Source organism: Coregonus clupeaformis, chromosome 37 (genome assembly GCF_020615455.1).
Source record: "Coregonus clupeaformis isolate EN_2021a chromosome 37, ASM2061545v1, whole genome shotgun sequence".
Lineage (NCBI taxonomy): Eukaryota > Metazoa > Chordata > Actinopteri > Salmoniformes > Salmonidae > Coregonus > Coregonus clupeaformis.
In genome coordinates, this window is record NC_059228.1 from 22,289,947 (window position 1) to 22,310,485 (window position 20,539).

The 20,539-nt window shown below is 43.1% G+C and overlaps 1 protein-coding gene across 1 annotated transcript; it reads left to right on the plus strand.

Annotated features, from left to right (window-relative positions):
- The first annotated feature begins 267 nt into the window (after window positions 1-267).
- Window positions 268-3,447, plus strand: vkorc1 (vitamin K epoxide reductase complex, subunit 1). Its single transcript, XM_041866654.2, has 3 exons — window positions 268-562; window positions 1,676-1,785; window positions 2,807-3,447. Exons 1-3 carry the CDS (start codon window positions 375-377, stop codon window positions 3,016-3,018), a joined length of 510 nt encoding a protein of 169 aa, XP_041722588.1. The 5' UTR covers window positions 268-374; the 3' UTR covers window positions 3,019-3,447.
- Window positions 3,448-20,539: the final 17,092 nt, after the last annotated feature.

A 20,539-nucleotide genomic window follows, 5' to 3' on the forward strand; every position in this document is an offset into this window, starting at 1 on the left:
AACTGCTTCAAAGACACAATGTAAACAATGATGGACTAGCATAGCTGTTAACGACCTATCCACCGTGCGATTTCAACAGATTGTCTTGGTCTAATTAACTAATAATTGTATTTTTTATTTATTTTTTATATATAACAGCATTACAACATTGTTTAGGATTTATCAAGTCCAATTGTGGCATGATTCTACTATTATCCGTTTACATCAGTTTCAATGGAGGATATTTATTTTGAAGGCGAACCGCCGTCTCCAATATTGTTGCTCACACGAATGTTGTTCACGACACACACGTCGACTCTGTGACTGGCGACCAGGCGGGATTGAAAAGGTTGTCCGTATTAGGCTATAATAACTTAATTGAAAGACAATAGAATATGGCATTGAATAGTTGCAGTGGAGTTCCCAAATGGGAAAGAAGAACACGTTTGTTTCTTTGTATCTTCGGTTTGTTTTTGTCATTCTATGCTCTGCACGTTGAGATTTCGCGAGAGAAGGACCCAGAGTATCGGGCGATGTGTGACCTGGGAGATTCTGTGAGCTGCTCTAAAGTTTTCACCTCAAGGTAAAATAGTGGAGAATGTATTTTCTTCATACATAGGCCTATAGTTTATTGCTGTGCTTTGAAGCCGTTTCCAGATGTATTAGTAGCCTAGGCCTGTTGGGCAATTAACGCACTTCTATAACCCAACCAGTTTACTAAACTGAATTATTGCTGTAGCCTAAATGAAATGTTCCGTTGCATACGAATAGACAACGTTGTTCCTAGAATTCCTAGGTAAAGATGATCTATTATATTTCAAAGATAGTCGAGTGACCACTCTAACAATAGAAATACATGTCCTCAAAGATGGAAGGCAGTTGGGAGGAGAGATCAGGCGGGACCATTCTAGCCAATGAGAGTGCAGATACGTGTGTGAACAACAGGCACAACTCTGATATAAAGTAGATGTTTTAAGTTGCCGAAATGCCACGTGCGTCCACTTATCAGTGCATTCGTAACAACCTAACCATTACGAACCTTCTATTCGATAAAATAAGCCTCACGTAGCAAATTAGCAATTACATGAGTTGTTTACTAAATTCGACACTCATCCATACTAACATCCATACAAAAGTTCCTCAGCTCGTGGTTATTTTCGTGGACAGATTTTGGCCGGAGTAAAACCTCTCGCTTCGCCTCTCTTCTAGAATCTCTACCCCCTCTCAATGCCACGTACAGCCTAAAACAATCTGAGAAGCACTGACTGCACTGCACAGGTCCTTATCAGTTTTTTAGTTTGTATTTATTTTGATGACCTGCAACACGTTCTGTCTTTTAAATGATTAACATGTTTATTTTTGTTAGGTGGATCTTAGTCAAGACGATACCAAAGACAGTCCATTTTCCTATCATTTTTATGGCATAGTTATTCTATTCTATAGCCTGGGTGTGTGGTTATAGAATGTGTCTTTGGTATCATCTTGAATTAAATTGTGGCATTCAGATTAGACAAATAATTCACACATGACAGATAGGATACAGTGCATTATAGTATTTATAAATATAGGCCTACACGGTCACAACAATACATTTTAATTTAAAAGCCGTACTGATGCCACATAATGACATGCTTGTATCATACTTATAATCACATAATGCATGACAAAGCGTTGTTTTGCCTCTTTTTTTTGTCAGATGGGGACGTGGGTTTGGGCTTGTGCAATTCTTCGTTGCTAAAGACAGTGCATTGAATCAACCAAACAGTCTGTTGGGGATCATTTTCTACACATTGCAACTGGCTCTGGGTAGGTCAAATACTCTATGTCTGTTTTCTGATCAGTTTAGACTATCTTTTGACCAACACAATACAGCTCAACTGACCTATTGTCACCCCCCTTAACACTACCCTCTACTGTTATATCATCTGATCTTTATTTGGATTAGCTGACACCATGATGACAACTAATTTTACTGGGCTAATCTGCCTGGGTTGGTGTCCATATATATTCTATAGTGGTTGATTATATGGAATTATCACTAGGCCGTACGTGATAAATTCTTATCAAGTGCTATCTAGTATGCATATACCAGGGTTGGGGTCAATTCCAATTCAATTCTTGAATTTGCTCATTAAGCAGAGAATTTACGTTGAGTTCAATTAGAATTTCTAGAATCTTCAAATGATGGAATTGGAATTTAATCTGCTTAGACTGATAGAATTGGAATTTAATTTGTAAAAAAAAAAAAAGAGTATTTGGAATTTTATTGGAAATCAATATTTGTACATTTCCCATTGAATGGAATTATTGCACTTAGTATAAAAAAAATGGACTGAAGGATTTGTAATAAATTCTTTCAACTTGTATTTCCAGTATAACTAGGCTGTCTGAACAGTGACATGATCAGCCTGAAAGCCCGGGGGAATTGAATTTGAATTTGTGGAATTTAATTTCAGGAGTTTACCTAACGTTGGAGTTGAGAGGAATTTTATTATCTCTGAATTCAAAGACTGACCTGGAATTTAAATGGAATTTACAGGGAATTGAATTAGAATTGAATTAGTGGAATTAACCCCAGCCCTGGCATATACGATTATACAACATTTCAGACACCCATGACAGTTCCCCATTCGGATTATTTTATGTTATGCAGGGATGCTATACTGTCTCCTTACTCACTGGGTGCATCCCAAATGGCACCCTATTCCCGTTTTGCACTACTTTTGACCAAAGGCCTATGGGGGCCCATAGGGCTCTGGTCAAAAATGGTGCACTATATAGAGAATAGGCTACCATTTGGGACACATACTGTCTCTTTTGCTTGCAGGTCAGTCTGTGTCCAGTAGGGCAGCATTCCTTCTGGTCTTGTCCTCCTGGGTGTCCATGGCTGGATCGCTCTACCTAGCCGGAGTGCTTGCCTTCATTCTGGGAGATTTCTGCGTGGTCTGCGTCTCAACTTATGTGGTTAACTTTTTGCTACTCTTCACCAATCTGAAGAGAAGGACAGGACTAAAGGCAGTCAAGGAAAAAACTGGCTGAGGGACTATCTTTGTGATCTCAGATCAGTGCAAATAGTTAGGAAAGGAGGTGTTTTGTTACATGGCCGCAGGCAGTTGAATTGGGGACTAAAAATGGGTTACTGGCATAGAAAGTAAGTTAAACGAATCTTGTGAAAATTAAGCATAGGAAACTTTCAGGCCTGGTTTAGCATCACTTAGGACATTGATGCATCAGTGACAAATCAGTCGTATTGTTCTTTCATTGGGTGCTCTTGGGACTGGTAAAAAGGGTTGAGTACATTATAATTATGATACTACATACCTCATTTCTGAAGTGATAGCAGTTATTACATCCACCTTTATTGACCAAATCACATTATACTTACGTTATCCAGACTGTTACAGATAAATGGGCCATTAATTCAATGTCTGTTTCTTTTAACATAATAAAATCGGATGTTCTCTCATAGCTGCATGTTTCGTTCTAAGCTGCTCTGCTGGTCAAGCTTGTAATACATGTTAACAGGTAGATATTATTTATTCATTTTAAGTTAAGACTTTATTTGAAGGGGGTATACACACCACCTTTATGAACCCAGTCATAACATTGACTGTGTACCGGTACCCCCCTGTATATAGCTTCCCTACTGTTATTTTATTTTACTGCTGCTCTTTATTTTTTACTTATTTCTATTTTTTACTTAACACTTTTTTTATTTTCTTAAACTATATTGTTGGTTAAGGGCTGTAAGTAAGCATTTCACTGTAAGGTCTACACCTGTTGTATTCGGTGCATGTGGCAAATAAAATTTGATTTGATTTGACTGGGCAGGGGTGCAGCCACTGAGGAGCTAGGACCTGCCAATCAGAATGAGTTTTCCCCACAAAAGGGCTTTATTACAGACAGAAATACTCCTCAGTTTCATCAGCTGTCCAGGTGGCTGGTCTCAGATGATCCCACAGATGAAGAAGCCGGATGTGGAGGTCCTGGGCTGGTGTGGTTACACGTGGTCTGCGGTTGTGAGGCCGGTTGGACGTACTGCCAAATTCTCTAAAACGAGTAGAGAAAAACATTACATTTTCTGGCAACAGCTCTGGTGGACATTGCTGCTAATTGCACGCTCCTTCAAAACTTGAGACGTGGCATTGTGTTGTGTGAAAAAACGGCACATTTTAGAGTGGCCTTTTATTGTCCCCAGCACAAGGTGCATCTGTGTAACGATAATGCTGTTTAATCAGCTTCTTAATATGCCACACCTGTCAGGTAGATGGATTATCTTGGCAAAGGAGAAATGCTCAATAACAGGGATGTAAACAAATTTGGGCAAACATTTGAAGCGAGTAAAAATCATCTGTCCTCAGTTGCAACACTCAGTACCGAGTTCCAAACTGCCTCTGGGAGCAACGTCAGCACCAGAACTGTTCGTCGGGAGCTTCATAAAATGGGTTCCCATGGCAAAGCACAAGCCTAAAATCACCATGCGCAATGCCAAGCGTCGGCAGGAGTGATGTAAAGTTTGACGCCATTGGACTCTGGAGCAGTGGAAATGCGTTCTCTGGAGTGATGAATCACACTTCACCATCTGGCAGTCAGACGGACGAATCTGAGTTTGGCGGACCCCAGGAGAACGCTACCTGCCCCAATGCATAGTGCCAACTGTAAAGTTTGGTGGAGGAGGAATAATGGTCTGGGGCTGTTTATCATGGTTCGGGCTAGGCCCCTTAGTTCCAGTGAAGGGAAATCTTAACGCTACAGCATATAATGACATTCTAGACGATTCTGTGCTTCCAACTTTGTGGTAACAGTTTGGGGAAGGCCCTTTCCTGTTTCAGCATGACAATGCCCCCGTGCACAAAGCGAAGTCCATACAGAAATGGTTTGTCGAGATCGGTGTGGAAGAACTTGACTGCCCTGCACAGAACCCTGACCTCAACCCCATCGAACACCTTTGGGTTGAATTGGAACGCCGACTGCGAGCCAGGCCTAATTGCCCAACATCAGTGCCTGACCTCACTAATGCTCTTGTGGCTGAATGGAAGCAAGTCCCCGCAGCAATGTTCCAACATCTAGTGGAAAGCCTTCCCAGAAGAGTGGAGGCTGTTATAGCAGCAAAGGAGGTACCAACGCCATATTAATGCCTATGATTTTGGAATGAGATGTAGCGTATCTGTGGAGTTAAAGTATTCAGTAAATTATTAGCCAACATTGGAGTCACAATTAATGACAGCTCTAGAAGTTGGTAGTTAAGAGCATGAGGTGAAGCATATTCAGATAATTATCTGCTGCCATGGATAACAAACCTCACTATCAGGCACATATAATTTATTCAATCTCAATCCACTCTTTTTTAATGGCACCTCAAGATTTCTACTGGCATTGTTTCTGCTGGCATTTCTACTGGCATTGTCCTCTGTGAATTTCATAAAAATAGTGAAACATTAAAAAAGTTATCCTTTTTAGATAAAACTATACTAAATATATTCACGTCACCAAATAACACTGTTTTGCAATGAAGTTCTACAGTAGCCTCATCAGCACTCTGTAGGTTAGCACCATGGTGTAGCTGGAGGACAGCTAGCTTCTGTCCTCCTCTGGGTACATTGACTTCAATACAAAACCTAGGAGGCTCATGGTTCTCACCCCCTTCCATAGACTTACACAGTAATTATAACAACTTCCAGAGGACGTCCTCCAACCTATCAGAGCTCTTGCAGCATGAACTGATATGTTGTCCACCCAATCAAAATATCAGAGAATGAATCTATTACTGAAAGGATAAGCTACAGCTAGCTAGCACTGCAGTGCATAATATGTGGTGAGTAGTTGACTCAAAGAGAGAGAAAAACAATATATGAACAGTTTTGAACAAATTAATTTCTTCCAAAATTAAGGAGATGCAAGAGATGGAGAGCTAGCTTTTAAAAAAACTTTCATTTAGCTAGAACATGCAGCTAGCTAGTTTAGCCTACTCAAACACCTGGCTCAAACAGAGAGGGATGCTATGTTAGCTAGCTGGCTATGGCTATCCAACACTGGAACTCTTCTAAGTCAAGGTAAGCTTTTGGTTTAATTAATCTATTGCCACCGGTGTAACTGCTAAACTGCTTTCTGACTGTACACTGTATGATTGTAGCTAGCGGGTTTACTAATGCGTTAGTTCTAGTAGCTATGTTGACTATGACGTGACAACGATGTAGGCTGTGTGTGGTTAGCGGTCATGATGTGAAGGTTTGGCTTGGAAAGGTTTTTTCGGCTGGTCACAGACTGATGTGTCGTGCCCTGAAGTCCACAAGCGAAGGGAAAAGGTGAGAGGATGAGAGCGCGTATATACAGTGGCTTGCGAAAGTATTCACCCCCCTTGGCATTTTTCCTATTTTGTTGCCTTACAACCTGGAATTAAAATGGATTTTTTGGGTGTTTGATTCATTTGATTTACACAACATGCCTATCACTTTGAAGATGCAAAATATTTTTTAGGGTGAATCAAACAAGGAATAAGACAAAAAAACAGAAAGCTTGAGGGTGCATAACTATTCACTAAATTACAGGTTGTAATGCAAAAAAAATAGAAAAACGCCAAGGGGGATGAATACTTTTGCAAGGCACTGTAGTTGCAAGAAGGAATTACATATACAACAAGCAAATTGATCAATCTGTTTTTATGTGGCTGCTATGAAAGTGAACTGTGCTTGTGTGTGACCAGGGATGTATTCATTCTGCAGATTCTGTTGAAAAACGTTTCATAAACGGAAGCAAACGGAATGAAACGAAGATAAAAATACCTGAATTTGTCCAACAGAAATTCCATTTGCAACTGTTGGACTACTGATTACTCCCTAGATCAGCTAGATGCAGGTAAAAGTGTACAAGGCAGTATTGAATGTGTCACTGTCTGTCACCTTGATTACTAAAAATTCTCTACGTTGTAAACTTTCATTCATAGGCTAGGTTGTAGAAATCTCATGATGGGTGCAGGGAAAATTTGAGTATAATAAAGTAGCCTAAACTTAACGATGATACATTGAGCTGCTCAACAAAAAATTATCATCCTCCCTCATCTTAAACGGCAGTGACAACCACTGGCATGGGTATGGTCAAATTTGCAAGCATGTGGGCCTTTCTCCACATGGAATTCAAAAGTGAACAGAATGCAAATACATTTTAGGAAGCAAATTTTGCACAGTGGCCAGGCGTGTCTGCTCTCATATCCCCTCAAAGATCCACAGGTTCCCGACAGACCGCTGGAGAACGACTCTGCTCTGACTTCCACTCCCAGTATATGGTTGGAAGCAGGACTGTTTTCTGATGACTGTAGAAGGTCGATTCAGACAGTGTCTGCACTTTTAGTGCATTCAAGAACAAACAGAAATGAAGCACAAAAAAAGTAGTTCAGCATTATGCACTTACATTTAAAAGGTTTTAGATAACACTATAACATCTTTTGATCAGACAACATACGAGCCGGGTGAAAGCAATAGCTGCAGTCTGGTGGAGGTTGTCTGCAGGGGTTTTCGACACATACGGCTGACCCTTCCACGTCTTGGTGTGGTCGCAGTGAGGACATACAGTGCCTTCGGAAAGTATTCAGACCCCTTGACTTTTTCCACATTTTGTTACGTTACAGCCTTATTCTAAAATTGATTAAATTCTATTTTTTTCCTCATCAATCTAATAATAAATAATAATAATAATAATAATAATATGCCATTTAGCAGACGCTTTTATCCAAAGCGACTTACAGTCATGCGTGCATACATTTTTTTTGTGTATGGGTGGTCCCGGGGATCGAACCCACTACCTTGGCGTTACAAGTGCCGTGCTCTACCAGCTGAGCTACAGAGGACCACACAATCTCCACACAATACCCTATAATTACAAAATGAAAACAGGTTTTTAGAAATGTGTGCTAATTTATAAAACATAAAAAACTGAAATACCTTATTTACATAAGTATTCAGACCTTTTGCTATGAGACTCGAAATTGAGCTCAGGTGCATCCTGTTTCCATTGATCATCCTTGAGATGTTTCTACAACTTGATTGGAGTCCACCTGTGGTAAATTCAATTGATTGGACATGATTTGGAAAGGCACACATCTGTCTATATAAGGTCCCACAGTTGACAATGCATGTCAGAACAAAAACCAAGCCATGAGGTCGAAAGAATTGTCCGTAGAGCTCAGAGACAGGATTGTGTCAAGGCACAGATCTGGGGAAGGGTACCAAAAAATTTCTGCAGCATTGAAGGTCCCCAAGAACACAGTGGCCTCCATTATTCTTAAATGGAAGTTGTATGGAACCACCAATTCTTCCTAGAGCTGGCCGCCCGGCCAAACTGAGCAATCAGGGGGAGAAGGGTCTTGGTCAAGGAGGTGACCAAGAACCTGATGGTCACTCTGACAGAGCTCCAGAGTTCCTCTGTGGAGATGGGAGAACCTTCCAGAAGGACAACCATCTCTGCAACACTCCACCAATCAGGCCTTTATGGTAGAGTGGTCAGACGGAAGCCACTCCTCAGTAAAAGGCACATGACAGCCCGCTTGGAGTTTGCCAAAAGGTTCTCAGACCATGAGAAACAAGATTCTCTGGTCTGATGAAACCAAGATTGAACTCTTTGGCCTGAATGCCAAGCGTCACGTCAGGAGGAAACCTGGCACCATCCCTACGGTGAAGCATGGTGGCGGCAGCATCATGCTGTGGGGATGTTTTTCAGCGGCAGGGACTGGGAGACTAGTCAGGATCGAGGAAAAGATGAACGGATCAAAGTACAGAGAGATCCTTGATGAAAACCTGCTCCAGAGTGCCCAGGACCTCAGACTGGGGCGAACGTACACCTTCCAACAGGACAACAACCCTAAGCACACAGCCGGTGACAATGCAGGAGTGGCTTCAGGACAAGTCTCTGAATGTCCTTGAGTGGCCCGGCCAGAGCCCGGACTTGAACCCGATCTCTGGAGAGACCTGAAAATAGCTGTGCAGCGACGCTCCCCATCCAACCTGACAGAGCTTGAGAGGATGTGCAGAGAATAATGGGAGAAACTCACTAAATACAGGTGTGCCAAGCTTGTAGCGTCATACCCAAGAAGACTCGAGGCTGTAATCGTTGCTAAATGTGCTTCAACAAAGTACTGAGTAAAGGGTCTGAATACTTATGTAAATGTAATATTTCAGTGTTTTAGCTTTTGCTTTTTTTTTTACTATACATTTCAAAAAATGTCTTTGTCATTATGGGATATTGTGTGTAGATTGATGTGAAAAACTATTTAATCCATTTTAGAATAAGGCTGTAACATAACAAAATGTGGAAAAGTCAAGGGGTCTGAATACTTTCTGAAGGCACTGTATCTGGAAAATGACAATCAGGGTGCCTTTGAACCACTTTGTGACGTTGCATGTTCTGGTGCAAACCGGACAGGAGGGGAAAAGCTGCAGCAGACAGTCTTCGTACACAATGTACTTCCTCACCATGTGAACAGGTGTGTCAGGGACTCTGTAATAGTGATAAAAAGTTGCCGGTATGAGGTACACTTTTCACTGTCTACATGTAGTATTTTGGCACAGCAATACAGTTCACTGATCAAATGGGTCAGTACAACCAGGGCCGGCCCGCTCATTAGGCAGGATTAGGGCGGCATTTTCTGAGCTAAACTGACCAGGACGCACCTCCAACAACAACACATAAAACCTCACATAATTCTGCCCCAAAACAATGACAATTTCTCTCAACCAGTGGCATATGGGCTTTTTAGGTGTGCGCTGATGCCGCCCTGTGATACTCAGTGCCCACTTTGTCAAAGGCAGGGGCGCAAAATATTCCCACTGCAGGAATGTCTACATAGCTGTTGCCAGATAACTGAATGTTAATTTCTCTACCATAAGCCACCTCCAAAGTCGTTTTAGAGAATTTGGCAGTACTTCCAACCGGCCTGACAACCACAGACCACATGTAACCACACCAGCCCAGGACCTCCACATCCGGCTTCTTCACCTGTGGGATCGTCTGAGACGTGCCAGCCAGACAGCTGATGAAACTGTAGGTTTGCACAACCGAATAATTTCTGCACGAACTGTCAGAAACCGTCTCAGGGAAGCTCATCTACGTGCTCATCGTCCTCACCAGGGTCTTCACCTGACTGCACTTCAGCATTGTAACTGACTTCAGTGGGCAAATGCTCACCTTCGATGGCCACTGCCATGCTGGAGAAGTGTGCACTTCACGGATGCATCCTGGTTTCAACTGTACCGGGCAGATGGCAGACAGCATAATAATGATAATAATAATAATATGCCATTTAGCAGATGCTTTTATCCAAACGACTTACAGTCATGTGTGCATACATTTTTACGTATGGGTGGTCCCGGGGATCGAACCCACTACCCTGGTGTTACAAGCGCCATGCTCTACCAATTGAGCTACAGAGGACCACATGTATGTATCATGTGGGCGAGCAGTTTGTGAATAGAGTGCCCCATGGTGGCGGTGGGGTTATGTTATAGGCAGGCATAAGCTACGGACAACAATGGCAATTTGAAAGCACAGAGATACCATGACGAGATCCTGAGGGCTATTGTCCTGCCATTCATCCGCAGCCATCACCTCATGTTTCAGCATGATAATGTACGGCCCCATGTTGCAAGGATCTGTACACAATTCCTGGAAGCTGAAAATGTCCGAGTTCTTCCACCACCTGCATACTCACCAGACATGTCACCCATTGACATGTTAGGGATGTTCTGGATCAACGTGTACGACAGCGTGTTCCAGTTCCCGCCAATATCCAGCAACTTCGCATAGCCATTGAAGAGGAGTGGGACAACATTCCACATGCCACCATCAACAGCCTGATCAACTCTATGCGAAGGAGATGTGTCGCCCTGCATGAGGCAAATGATGGTCACACCAGATACTGACCGGTATTCGGATCCACGCCCCTACCTTTTTTTAAGGTATCTTTGACCAACAGATGCATATCTGTATTTCCAGTCATGTGAAATCCATAGATTATTGCCTAATTAATTTATTTCAATTTACTGATTTCCTTTTATGTTCTGTAACTCATTAAAGTTTTTGAAATGGCTGCGTTTATATTTTTGAAGTGCGGGTTGTATAAAGAGAAACAATACCTTATAAATCCATAAATGTATAATTATTGTGCAATTTATATTGGCTACATTGAGGTTTCATTCATTTAGGCTATCTGGTATTAGTGGATAAACCTAAACTTTAGGGCTTAACTGAATGCGCGCCAAATAGCCTACACAGCCAATCGCCAAATAATGCTTATGGGAACGGAATGCTTGACGTAATAGGAATAATAGCGCCCTCTGCTGGCCCTTGGGGCTGCCTCTATTGCAGCCACTTCTGGGCCTACTGCAGTGACATTTTATTAATAGGATTAGGCTACATCTGTATCATTTATATTTCATCCAATTGGCCTATGTCATGATTACTGTCATTCTCTGACATGATACATGTACTTGTAATTACTAAACAATTCAAATTCATACATTTTAAAGCCTAAAAACCAGTCTCAAAATGCATGTCTTCACTGAAACTGCCCTTTAATTACCCTTAGGAATGCAATAGCCTTCCAACTGAGATCTAGCATTCCACAGGTACTGAAAACTGGGACAGCATAGTCTTGCTGCAAACGGATGACCACACCTTCTGGAGACATCTCAGTTACCCATGCCCAGTTTGACAACCTTACCATCCAACTGAAGCAGCAGGGGCTCGACGAAGCACATCAGCCTGAAGGTTGCCCTAAAGATCCTCTGATCAAGAAAGCCCTGGGGCCTCATTTATGAATCATGCGTAGGCACAAATCTGTGCGTAAACCATGCGTGGGAACATTTCCACTCAAAGTTGGTAATCTTTAGTTGTGCTGTGATTGGCTCAGTGTTCTGTCACTCATGGGGACACTACATCACCGCAAAATCTACAGGGAGAGCTAGAAAGTTCAAGCCCCGTTGGGTGCTGCCATAGATTTACATTAGAATTGCCCATCCAAGAAGGCTCAATGTCATTGGCCACAGATACAATTATGTCAAATCATGTTATATCTCCCGTAACTTTGATTGGACTGATCATGTCAACATCATACTTTCAAAATCTTAGCTAGCAAGCAGTCATCATCATGAATCACATTTACATTTACATTTACATTTACGTCATTTAGCAGACGCTCTTATCCAGAGCGACTTACAAATTGGTGCATTCACCTTATAGCCAGTGGGATAACCACTTTACAATATGTATATATTTATTATTTTTAAAAGTTTTTTTTTGTAAAGTTTTTTTTTGGGGGGGTAAGGGGGGGTTAGAAGGATTACTTTATCCTATCCCAGGTATTCCTTAAAGAAGTGGGGTTTCAAGTGTCTCCGGAAGGTGGTGAGTGACTCCACTGTCCTGGCGTCGTGAGGAAGCTTATTCCACCATTGGGGTGCCAGAGCAGCGAACAGTTTTGACTGGGCTGAGCGGGAACTGTGCTTCCGCAGAGGTAGGGGGGCCAGCAGGCCAGAGGTGGATGAACGCAATGCCCTCGTTTGGGTGTAGGGACTGATCAGAGCCTGAAGGTACGGAGGTGCCGTTCCCCTCACAGCTCCGTAGGCAAGCACCATTGTCTTGTAGCAGATGCGAGCTTCAACTGGAAGCCAGTGGAGTGTGCGGAGGAGCGGGGTGACGTGAGAGAAGTTGGGAAGGTTGAACACCAGATGGGCTGCGGCATTCTGGATGAGTTGTAGGGGTTTAATGGCACAGGCAGGGAGCCCAGCCAACAGCGAGTTGCCGTAATCCAGACGGGAGATGACAAGTGCCTGGATTAGGACCTGTAACACTTTCTGTGTAAGGCAGGGTCGTACTCTCCGAATGTTGTAGAGCATGAACGTACAGGATCGGGTCACCGCCTTGATGTTAGCGGAGAATGACAGGGTGTTGTCCAGGGTCATGCCAAGGCTCTTCGCACTCTGGGAGGAGGACACAACGGAGTTGTCAACCGTGATGGCGAGATCATGGAACGGGCAGTCCTTCCCCGGAAGGAAGAGCAGCTCCGTCTTGCCAAGGTTCAGCTTGAGGTGGTGATCCGTCATCCACACTGATATGTCTGCCAGACATGCAGAGATGCGATTCGCCACCTGGTTATCAGAAGGGGGAAAGGAGAAGATTAGTTGTATGTCGTCTGCGTAGCAATGATAGGAGAGGCCATGTGAGAATATGACAGAGCCAAGTGAGTTGGTGTATAGCGAGAATAGGAGAGAGCCTAGAACTGAGCCCTGGGGGACACCAGTGGTGAGAGCACGTGGTGCGGAGACAGATTCTTGCCACGCCACTTGGTAGGAGCGACCGGTCAGGTAGGACGCAATCCAAGAGTGAGCCGCATCGGAGATGCCCAGCTCGGAGAGGGTGGAGAGGAGGATCTGATGGTTCACAGTATCAAAGGCAGCAGACAGGTCTAGAAGGACAAGAGCAGAGGAGAGAGAGTTAGCTTTAGCAGTGCGGAGAGCCTCCGTGACACAGAGAAGAACAGTCTCAGTTGAATGACCAGTCTTGAAACCTGACTGGTTTGGATCAAGAAGGTAATTCTGAGAGAGATAGCAAGAGAGTTGGCTAAAGACGACACGCTCAAGAGTTTTGGAGAGAAAAGAAAGAAGGGATACTGGTCTGTAGTTGTTGACATCAGAGGGATCGAGTGTTGTTTTTTTGAGAAGGGGTGCAACTCTCGCTCTCTTGAAGACGGAAGGGACATAGCCAGCGGTCAAGGATGAATTGATGAGCGAGGTGAGGTAAGGGAGAAAGTCACCGGAGATAGTCTTGAGAAGAGAGGAGGGGATAGGGTCAAGCGGGCAGGTTGTTGGGCGGCCGGCCATCACAAGTCGCAAGATTTTATCTGGAGAGAGAGGGGAGAAATAAGTCAAAGCATAGGGTAGGGCAATGTGAGCAGGACCAGCAGTGTCATTTGACTTAACAAATGAGGATCGGATGTCGTCAACCTTCTTTTCAAAATGGTTGACGAAGTCATCCACAGAGAGGGGGGAGGGGGGAGGGGGAGGAAGATTCAGCAGGGAGGAGAAGGTGGCAAAGAGCTTCCTAGGGTTAGAGGCAGATGCTTGGAATTTAGAGTGGTAGAAAGTGGCTTTAGCAGCAGAAACAGATGAAGAAAATGTAGAGAGGAGGGAGTAAAAAGATGCCAGGTCTGCAGGGAGTCTAGTTTTCCTCCATTTCCGCTCGGCTGCCCGGAGCCCTGTTCTGTGAGCTCGCAATGAGTCATCAAGTCACGGAGCAGGAGGGGAGGACCGAGCCGGCCGGGAGGATAGGGGACATAGAGAGTCAAAGGATGCAGAAAGGGAGGAGAGGAGGGTTGAGGAGGCAGAATCAGGAGATTGGAGGGAGAAGGATTGAGTAGAGGGAAGAGATGATAGGATGGAAGAGGAGAGAGTAGCGGGAGAGAGAGAGCGAAGGTTGCGATGGCGCATTACCATCTGAGTAGGGGCAGAGTGAGTAGTGTTGGAGGAGAGCGAGAGAGAAAAGGATACAAAGTAGTGGTCGGAGACATGGAGGGGAGTTGCAGTGAGATTAGTAGAAGAACAGCATCTAGTAAAGATGAGGTCAAGCGTATTGCCTGCCTTGTGAGTAGGGGGGGACGGTGAGAGGGTGAGGTCAAAAGAGGAGAGGAGTGGAAAGCAGGAGGCAGAGAGAAATGAGTCAAAGGTAGACGTAGGGAGATGAAGTCACCCAGAACTGTGAGGGGTGAGCCATCCTCAGGAAAGGAACTTATCAAGGCGTCAAGCTCATTGATGAATTCTCCAAGGGAACCTGGAGGGCGATAAATGACAAGGATGTTAAGCTTGAATGGGCTAGTGACTGTGACAGCATGGAATTCAAATGAGGAGATAGACAGATGGGTCAGGGGAAAAAGAGGGAATGTCCACTTGGGAGAGATGAGGATTCCTGTGCCACCACCCCGCTGACCAGAATCTCTCGGGGTATGCGAGAACACATGGTCAGACAAGGAGAGAGCAGTAGGAGTAGCAGTGTTTTCAGTGGTAATCACGTCGACAATCTACTGGCAAATCCCTTTCAATTCTTGTCATATGAAGAGAAATTATAGCTAAAACGAATCAGGGTTCATCGGCCATTGGACATAAACATTACACAACAAGTTGGAAATCGCAAATTCAACAATGAGTGGTTTGGAAGGAATCCCTGGATAACTGCAAGCGTTGCAAAGCAATCACAATTTTTCTTCCCCTGCCTGGTATTTGGTGGAGAGGGTGTGTGGTCAAAGTCTGGGTTTAAGGGTCATTTTTCTAAGCTTAAAAGTATCAACATTCACACTCAACACCATGGGCCAGAAAATGTTTAATACATTGGCCATGCTGTCAATCCAGCATGATTTCTGCCATGTTCAAAACAACTGGAAACTCTGAACTGGGAAATCTCAGACTTCAGTGAGTCCAAGACAAAACGAGCTCCGACTGGGAAAATACGTTTTGAACGGTAATCCAACTCCAAATTCCAAGTCGGGAACTCTGGCCTCTTTCTAGAGCGCTGACCTGAAGATCACTGACGTCATGATTCAACCTTGTTTTTTTCAGAGTTCCCAGTTGTCTTGAAAGCACCATAAATCTAGAGAATGCCAGACTTTGATGACAAAGTTTCATGACAGAATTTGCCCACAGGTAGGACCGCTGCGCCACCTTCCTGTTCAAGTGAGCACAGCAAATAAAGCACTAAATAAACTTCAGTTAGTGCTAAATACGGCTGCTAGAATCCTGACTAGAACCAAGAAATTTGATCATATTACTCCAGTGCTAGCTTCCCTACACTGGCTTCCTGTTAAGGCAAGGGCTGATTTCAAGGTTTTACTGTTAACCTATAAAGCGTTACATGGGCTTGCTCCTACCTATCTTTCCGAGTTGGTCCTGCCGTACATACCAATACGTACGCTACGGTCACAAGACGCAGGCCTCCTAATTGTCCCTAGAATTTCTAAGCAAACAGCGGGAGGCAGGGCTTTCTCCTATAGATCTCCATTTTTATGGAACAGTCTGCCTACCCATGTGAGAGACGCAGACTCGGTCTCAACCTTTAAGTCTTTACTGAAGACTTATCTCTTCAGTAGGTCATATGATTGAGTGTAGTCTGGCCCAGGAGTGTGAAGGTGAACGGAAAGGCTGGAGCAACGAACAGCCCTTGCTGTCTCTGCCGGGCCGGTTCCCCTCTCCACTGGGGTTCTCTGCCTCTAACCCTGTTGCAGGGGCGGAGTCACTGGCTTGCTGGTGCTCTTTCATGCCGTCCCTGGGAGGGGTGCGTCACTTGAGTGGGTTGAGTTACTGACGTGATCTTCCTGTCTGGGTTGGCGCCCCCCCTTGGTTTGTGCTGTGGTGGAGACCTCTGTGGGCTATACTCGGCCTTGTCTCAGGATTGTAAGTTGGTGGTTGGGGATATCCCTCTAGTGGTGCGGGGGCTGTGCTTTGGCGGAGTGGGTGGGGTTATATCCTTCCTGTTTGGCCCTGTCCGGGGTTTCTTCGGATGGGGCCACAGTGTCTCCGGACCGCTCCTGTCTCAGCCTCCAGTATTTATGCTGCAGTAGTTTATGTGTCGGGGGGTGGGGTTAGTTGGTTATACCTGGAGTACTTCTCCTGTCTTATCCAGTGTCCTGTGTGAATTTAAGTATGCTCTCTCTAATTCTCTCGTTCTCTCTTTCTCTCTGAGAACCTGAGCCCTAGGACCATACGTCAGGACTACCGGGCATGATGACACCTTGCTGTCCCCAGTCCGCCTGGCCTTGCTGCTATTCCAGTTTCAACTGTTCTGCCTGCGGCTACGAAACCCCTACCTGTCCCAGACCTGCTGTTTTCAACTCTTTAATGATCGGCTATGAAAAGCCAACTGAGAGACCTGAGCCCTAGGACCATACGTCGGGACTACCGGCCGTGGTGACTCCCTTGCTGTCCCCAGTCCGCCTGGCCTTGCTGCTATTCCAGTTTCAACTGTTCTGCCTGCGGTTATGGAACCCCTACCTGTCCCAGACCTGCTGTTTTCAACTCTTAATGATCGGCTATGAAAAGCCAACTGAGATTTATTCCTGATTATTATTTGACCATGCTTGTCACTTATGAACATTTTTGAACATCTTGGCATGGTTCTGTTATAATCTCCACCCGGCACAGCCAGAAGAGGACTGGCCACCCCTCATAGCCTGGTTCCTCTCTAGGTTTCTTCCTAGGCTTTCGCCTTTCTAGGGAGTTTTTCCTAGCCACCGTGCTTCTACACCTGCATTACTAGCTGTTTGGGGTTTTAGGCTGGGTTTCTGTACAGCACTTCGAGATATTAGCTGATGTAAGAAGGGCTATATAAAATAAAATTGATTGATTGATTGAGTAGAGTAGAGGCACTTACAGAAGTTGCACACATGGGGAACATTTTTAGAAGCCTAGAGTATGTGGAAAATGTGGCCTTTTATAAACGCATTTCGTGCAATTCTACGTCATTTTACATGACTGGAGACTTTGGCAGAATCTTTTTTTTATACAGCACAAATTATCGAAATGACAGGCTACTTTGACACTGACAAACTGAGAATCTGAGATCAATGAAAATGACCTTGTCTTGAATCCATCAATAGCCTATGCCTAGGCGTGTGGAGACACATATTGTAGGCTACAATGTGAGGAGGAAGTTATAGTCCTAAAAATGCTTTTCAGTTTCACTGACTCACCCAATGATGCGCAGCTCACTCGCTGGTGATGGCCGATGCGCTCGTGCCAAAAGCCTCTCTCTCTCTCTTTTGTTAAACAATATTTGGAAGTTGATCAAATATTTTGGTAGCCTACAGCATAGAGTATTCGCTTTTCAGCAGGAGCCATTTGCATTCCAACCTGTGTTTTCCATCGATTGTATTTGAAATATTGCGAAAGGCATGTTTTGTCTGCATGTTTTTTCACCGACAGATTTGCGGCGAGTTCCCGACTGTAGGCTATTCCTTGTTATTGGGCTACAATCCACAACTAGGCTATTTAAAAAAAAAGAAGCTATTGATCCTCTGTGGCTAAATTATAGGCTTTCTCGTGGTGTAGTAGGCTATTCTGAATGATTTCATTAACAGACAACAGTAATTCTACAACTTTGGCAAATGTATTTCAATTTATCAGGGGTGCTAAAGTTCCTTCAGAACCCTTTGCGCAGCTATGATTCTATAAGGAAATAAATGATGAAGTGCAATGCGGGAGAGATGAGAGTTGCAGGCTCATGTCTATCAGAGCAGAGAGGGAGAGAGATCATAGAAAGTTAATCTCATTCTAGTTATGTGAGAGATACTGGCGTGCTTCTCACACAGCCACGGCCAAGCGTTGGTCTCAAACATAAGGTACAATGTTGCGCAAACCATAAACCCGGGCCAGACCAAACCGAATCAACTCTTAGAATATTAGGCCTGGGCTGAAAATCTACTTTTACACATAACGTTTTTTTGTGGGGGCAGGAGAATTAACGAAGAGGCAACTCGAATGAACTTTGATCGCTTTTATTATAATTTTGACATTGAAAAAAGTTAAATATCTTTCATGCCACGAGAGGTACAGGATCCGGACAAATAGGTTCCGGAACAAAACGGAGAGGAAGAGTCTTGGTGGTTCCAAACTTCTTCCATTTAAGAATGATGGAGGCCACTGTGTTCTTGGGGACCTTCAATGCTGCAGACATTTATGGTACCCTTCCCCAGATCTGTACCTCGACACAATCCTGTCTCGGAGCTCAACGGACAATTCCTTCGACCTCATGGCTTGGTTTTTTCTCTGACATGCGCTGTCAACTGTGGGACCTTATATAGACACACTGTAAACCCTAATAAGTTCACATAACTCAAAAATTATTTTGTAACAGATTACACAAAAATATTTTAGTGATGTTTTTAAATGTTTTAAGTTTACATAAAATAAAAATTACATTTACAGTTGCCTTAAATTATCTCAATGTTTTCTTATAAATATTGATATTCCTCAACTTATAATTAGGGAGTAATTCACTCAAAATTTTCAATATTTTTCAACTCATATAATGTGGGAAATACACTCAAAATTTTCAATATTTTTCAACTCATATAATGTGGGAAATACACTCAAAACTTTCAATATTCTTCAACTCATAAATGTGGGAAATACACTCAAAATTTTCAATATTCTTCAACTCATAATGTGGGACATGCAATCAATATTAATTCTAGACTGAAATACTGATGTCGGTCCATTACACAATTATAATCAGCGAATAATGTTAGAAAACATGAAAGTGACACCACAGTGACAATTTAACTTTTTTTTTATTCAACACAATGTGCTTTTAAAAAGGCACGAATCAAAAGGAGCTCAGTCAAAACAAAGTGCTTGTCATAAATTAAAACAAAAAAGGAAAAGGAAATGACTCCATAAAAACAAAATGTGTTTTAAAGTACATTAAGTGTTAATAGTTCCATATTCTGATAGTGGTCATTGCTACAGAGGGTAGATTCAGTATTTTGGGTCTCCATATCACATTATTCAGTAAACATTATGATAAAAACTCACAAAGGCTTCATGATAAAATTCAATAAGATTCTAATTATAATCCATCCTCAACAGCAATGACAACTATTAGAATATGGAGCCATTTAAAACGTTTTGGCACTTACTGTACCTTGAAGGCTGCAACTCACTTTTTTAAAATAAAACATTCAAATAAAAGTACTGGTTTCTACTGTGCCATACTTCAACTGGCAACATCAAGGTAAGCATTAGGTCACACAACATTAAACATGTATAGTGCATGAATTCAACAGTCGTTTCCCACAAGTACAGTACAAAAACTTGGGCTTGGCAATACGTCAATGTTGTGATATTTATCTATTAACAATCAATGTATTAAATCTGAGGTAGAAGAGGCAAACAGTGTAACATATTAAACATGAGGTAGAAGAGGCAAATTATTACATTTGTAAAGAGGGGAAAAAAACAAAAAACATCCTCAATACTCAGCTCAACAAATAGTCCATTCTGAGTGATTCACTCATTGAACAAATCATTCTTCAGTGTCAGTAGACGCCCTTTCAGTGGTTTGTTGTCCTCAAGACACATCACAACTTTTTGGATAAATGTGAATGTAAGCTCGAGATTCTTTGGGTACTGTAGGTCTAGTGCATAGACATACCCAAAGAGCAGGAGAAATGAGTCAGCCAGGTTTGTGGGACCACTCACAAGTATTTCATCTTCCACGACAATACAGATGCTCTCAGGGCTGAAGAGGGCCGCATCAGTAGTATCATCAGTGACAACTGTCAGGAGAGCCACCGGAGTGTCAGTGAGGTCTGGACCATCTGCTGACTATAAAACACAAATAATACAAAAATGAGTTCAGCCCCTCAAGGATACAAATCATGCTAATGATGTCTAGACATTACGATCACTTTGCACTTAGACTGCAACTAAGCTACATGTTTAAACTATTTTCTTTACACATGCTTATTATTTTATGTTAGTTTCACACCTACCTGTAAGCATAATTTTTGTTTAGTGGAATTCTTTATACT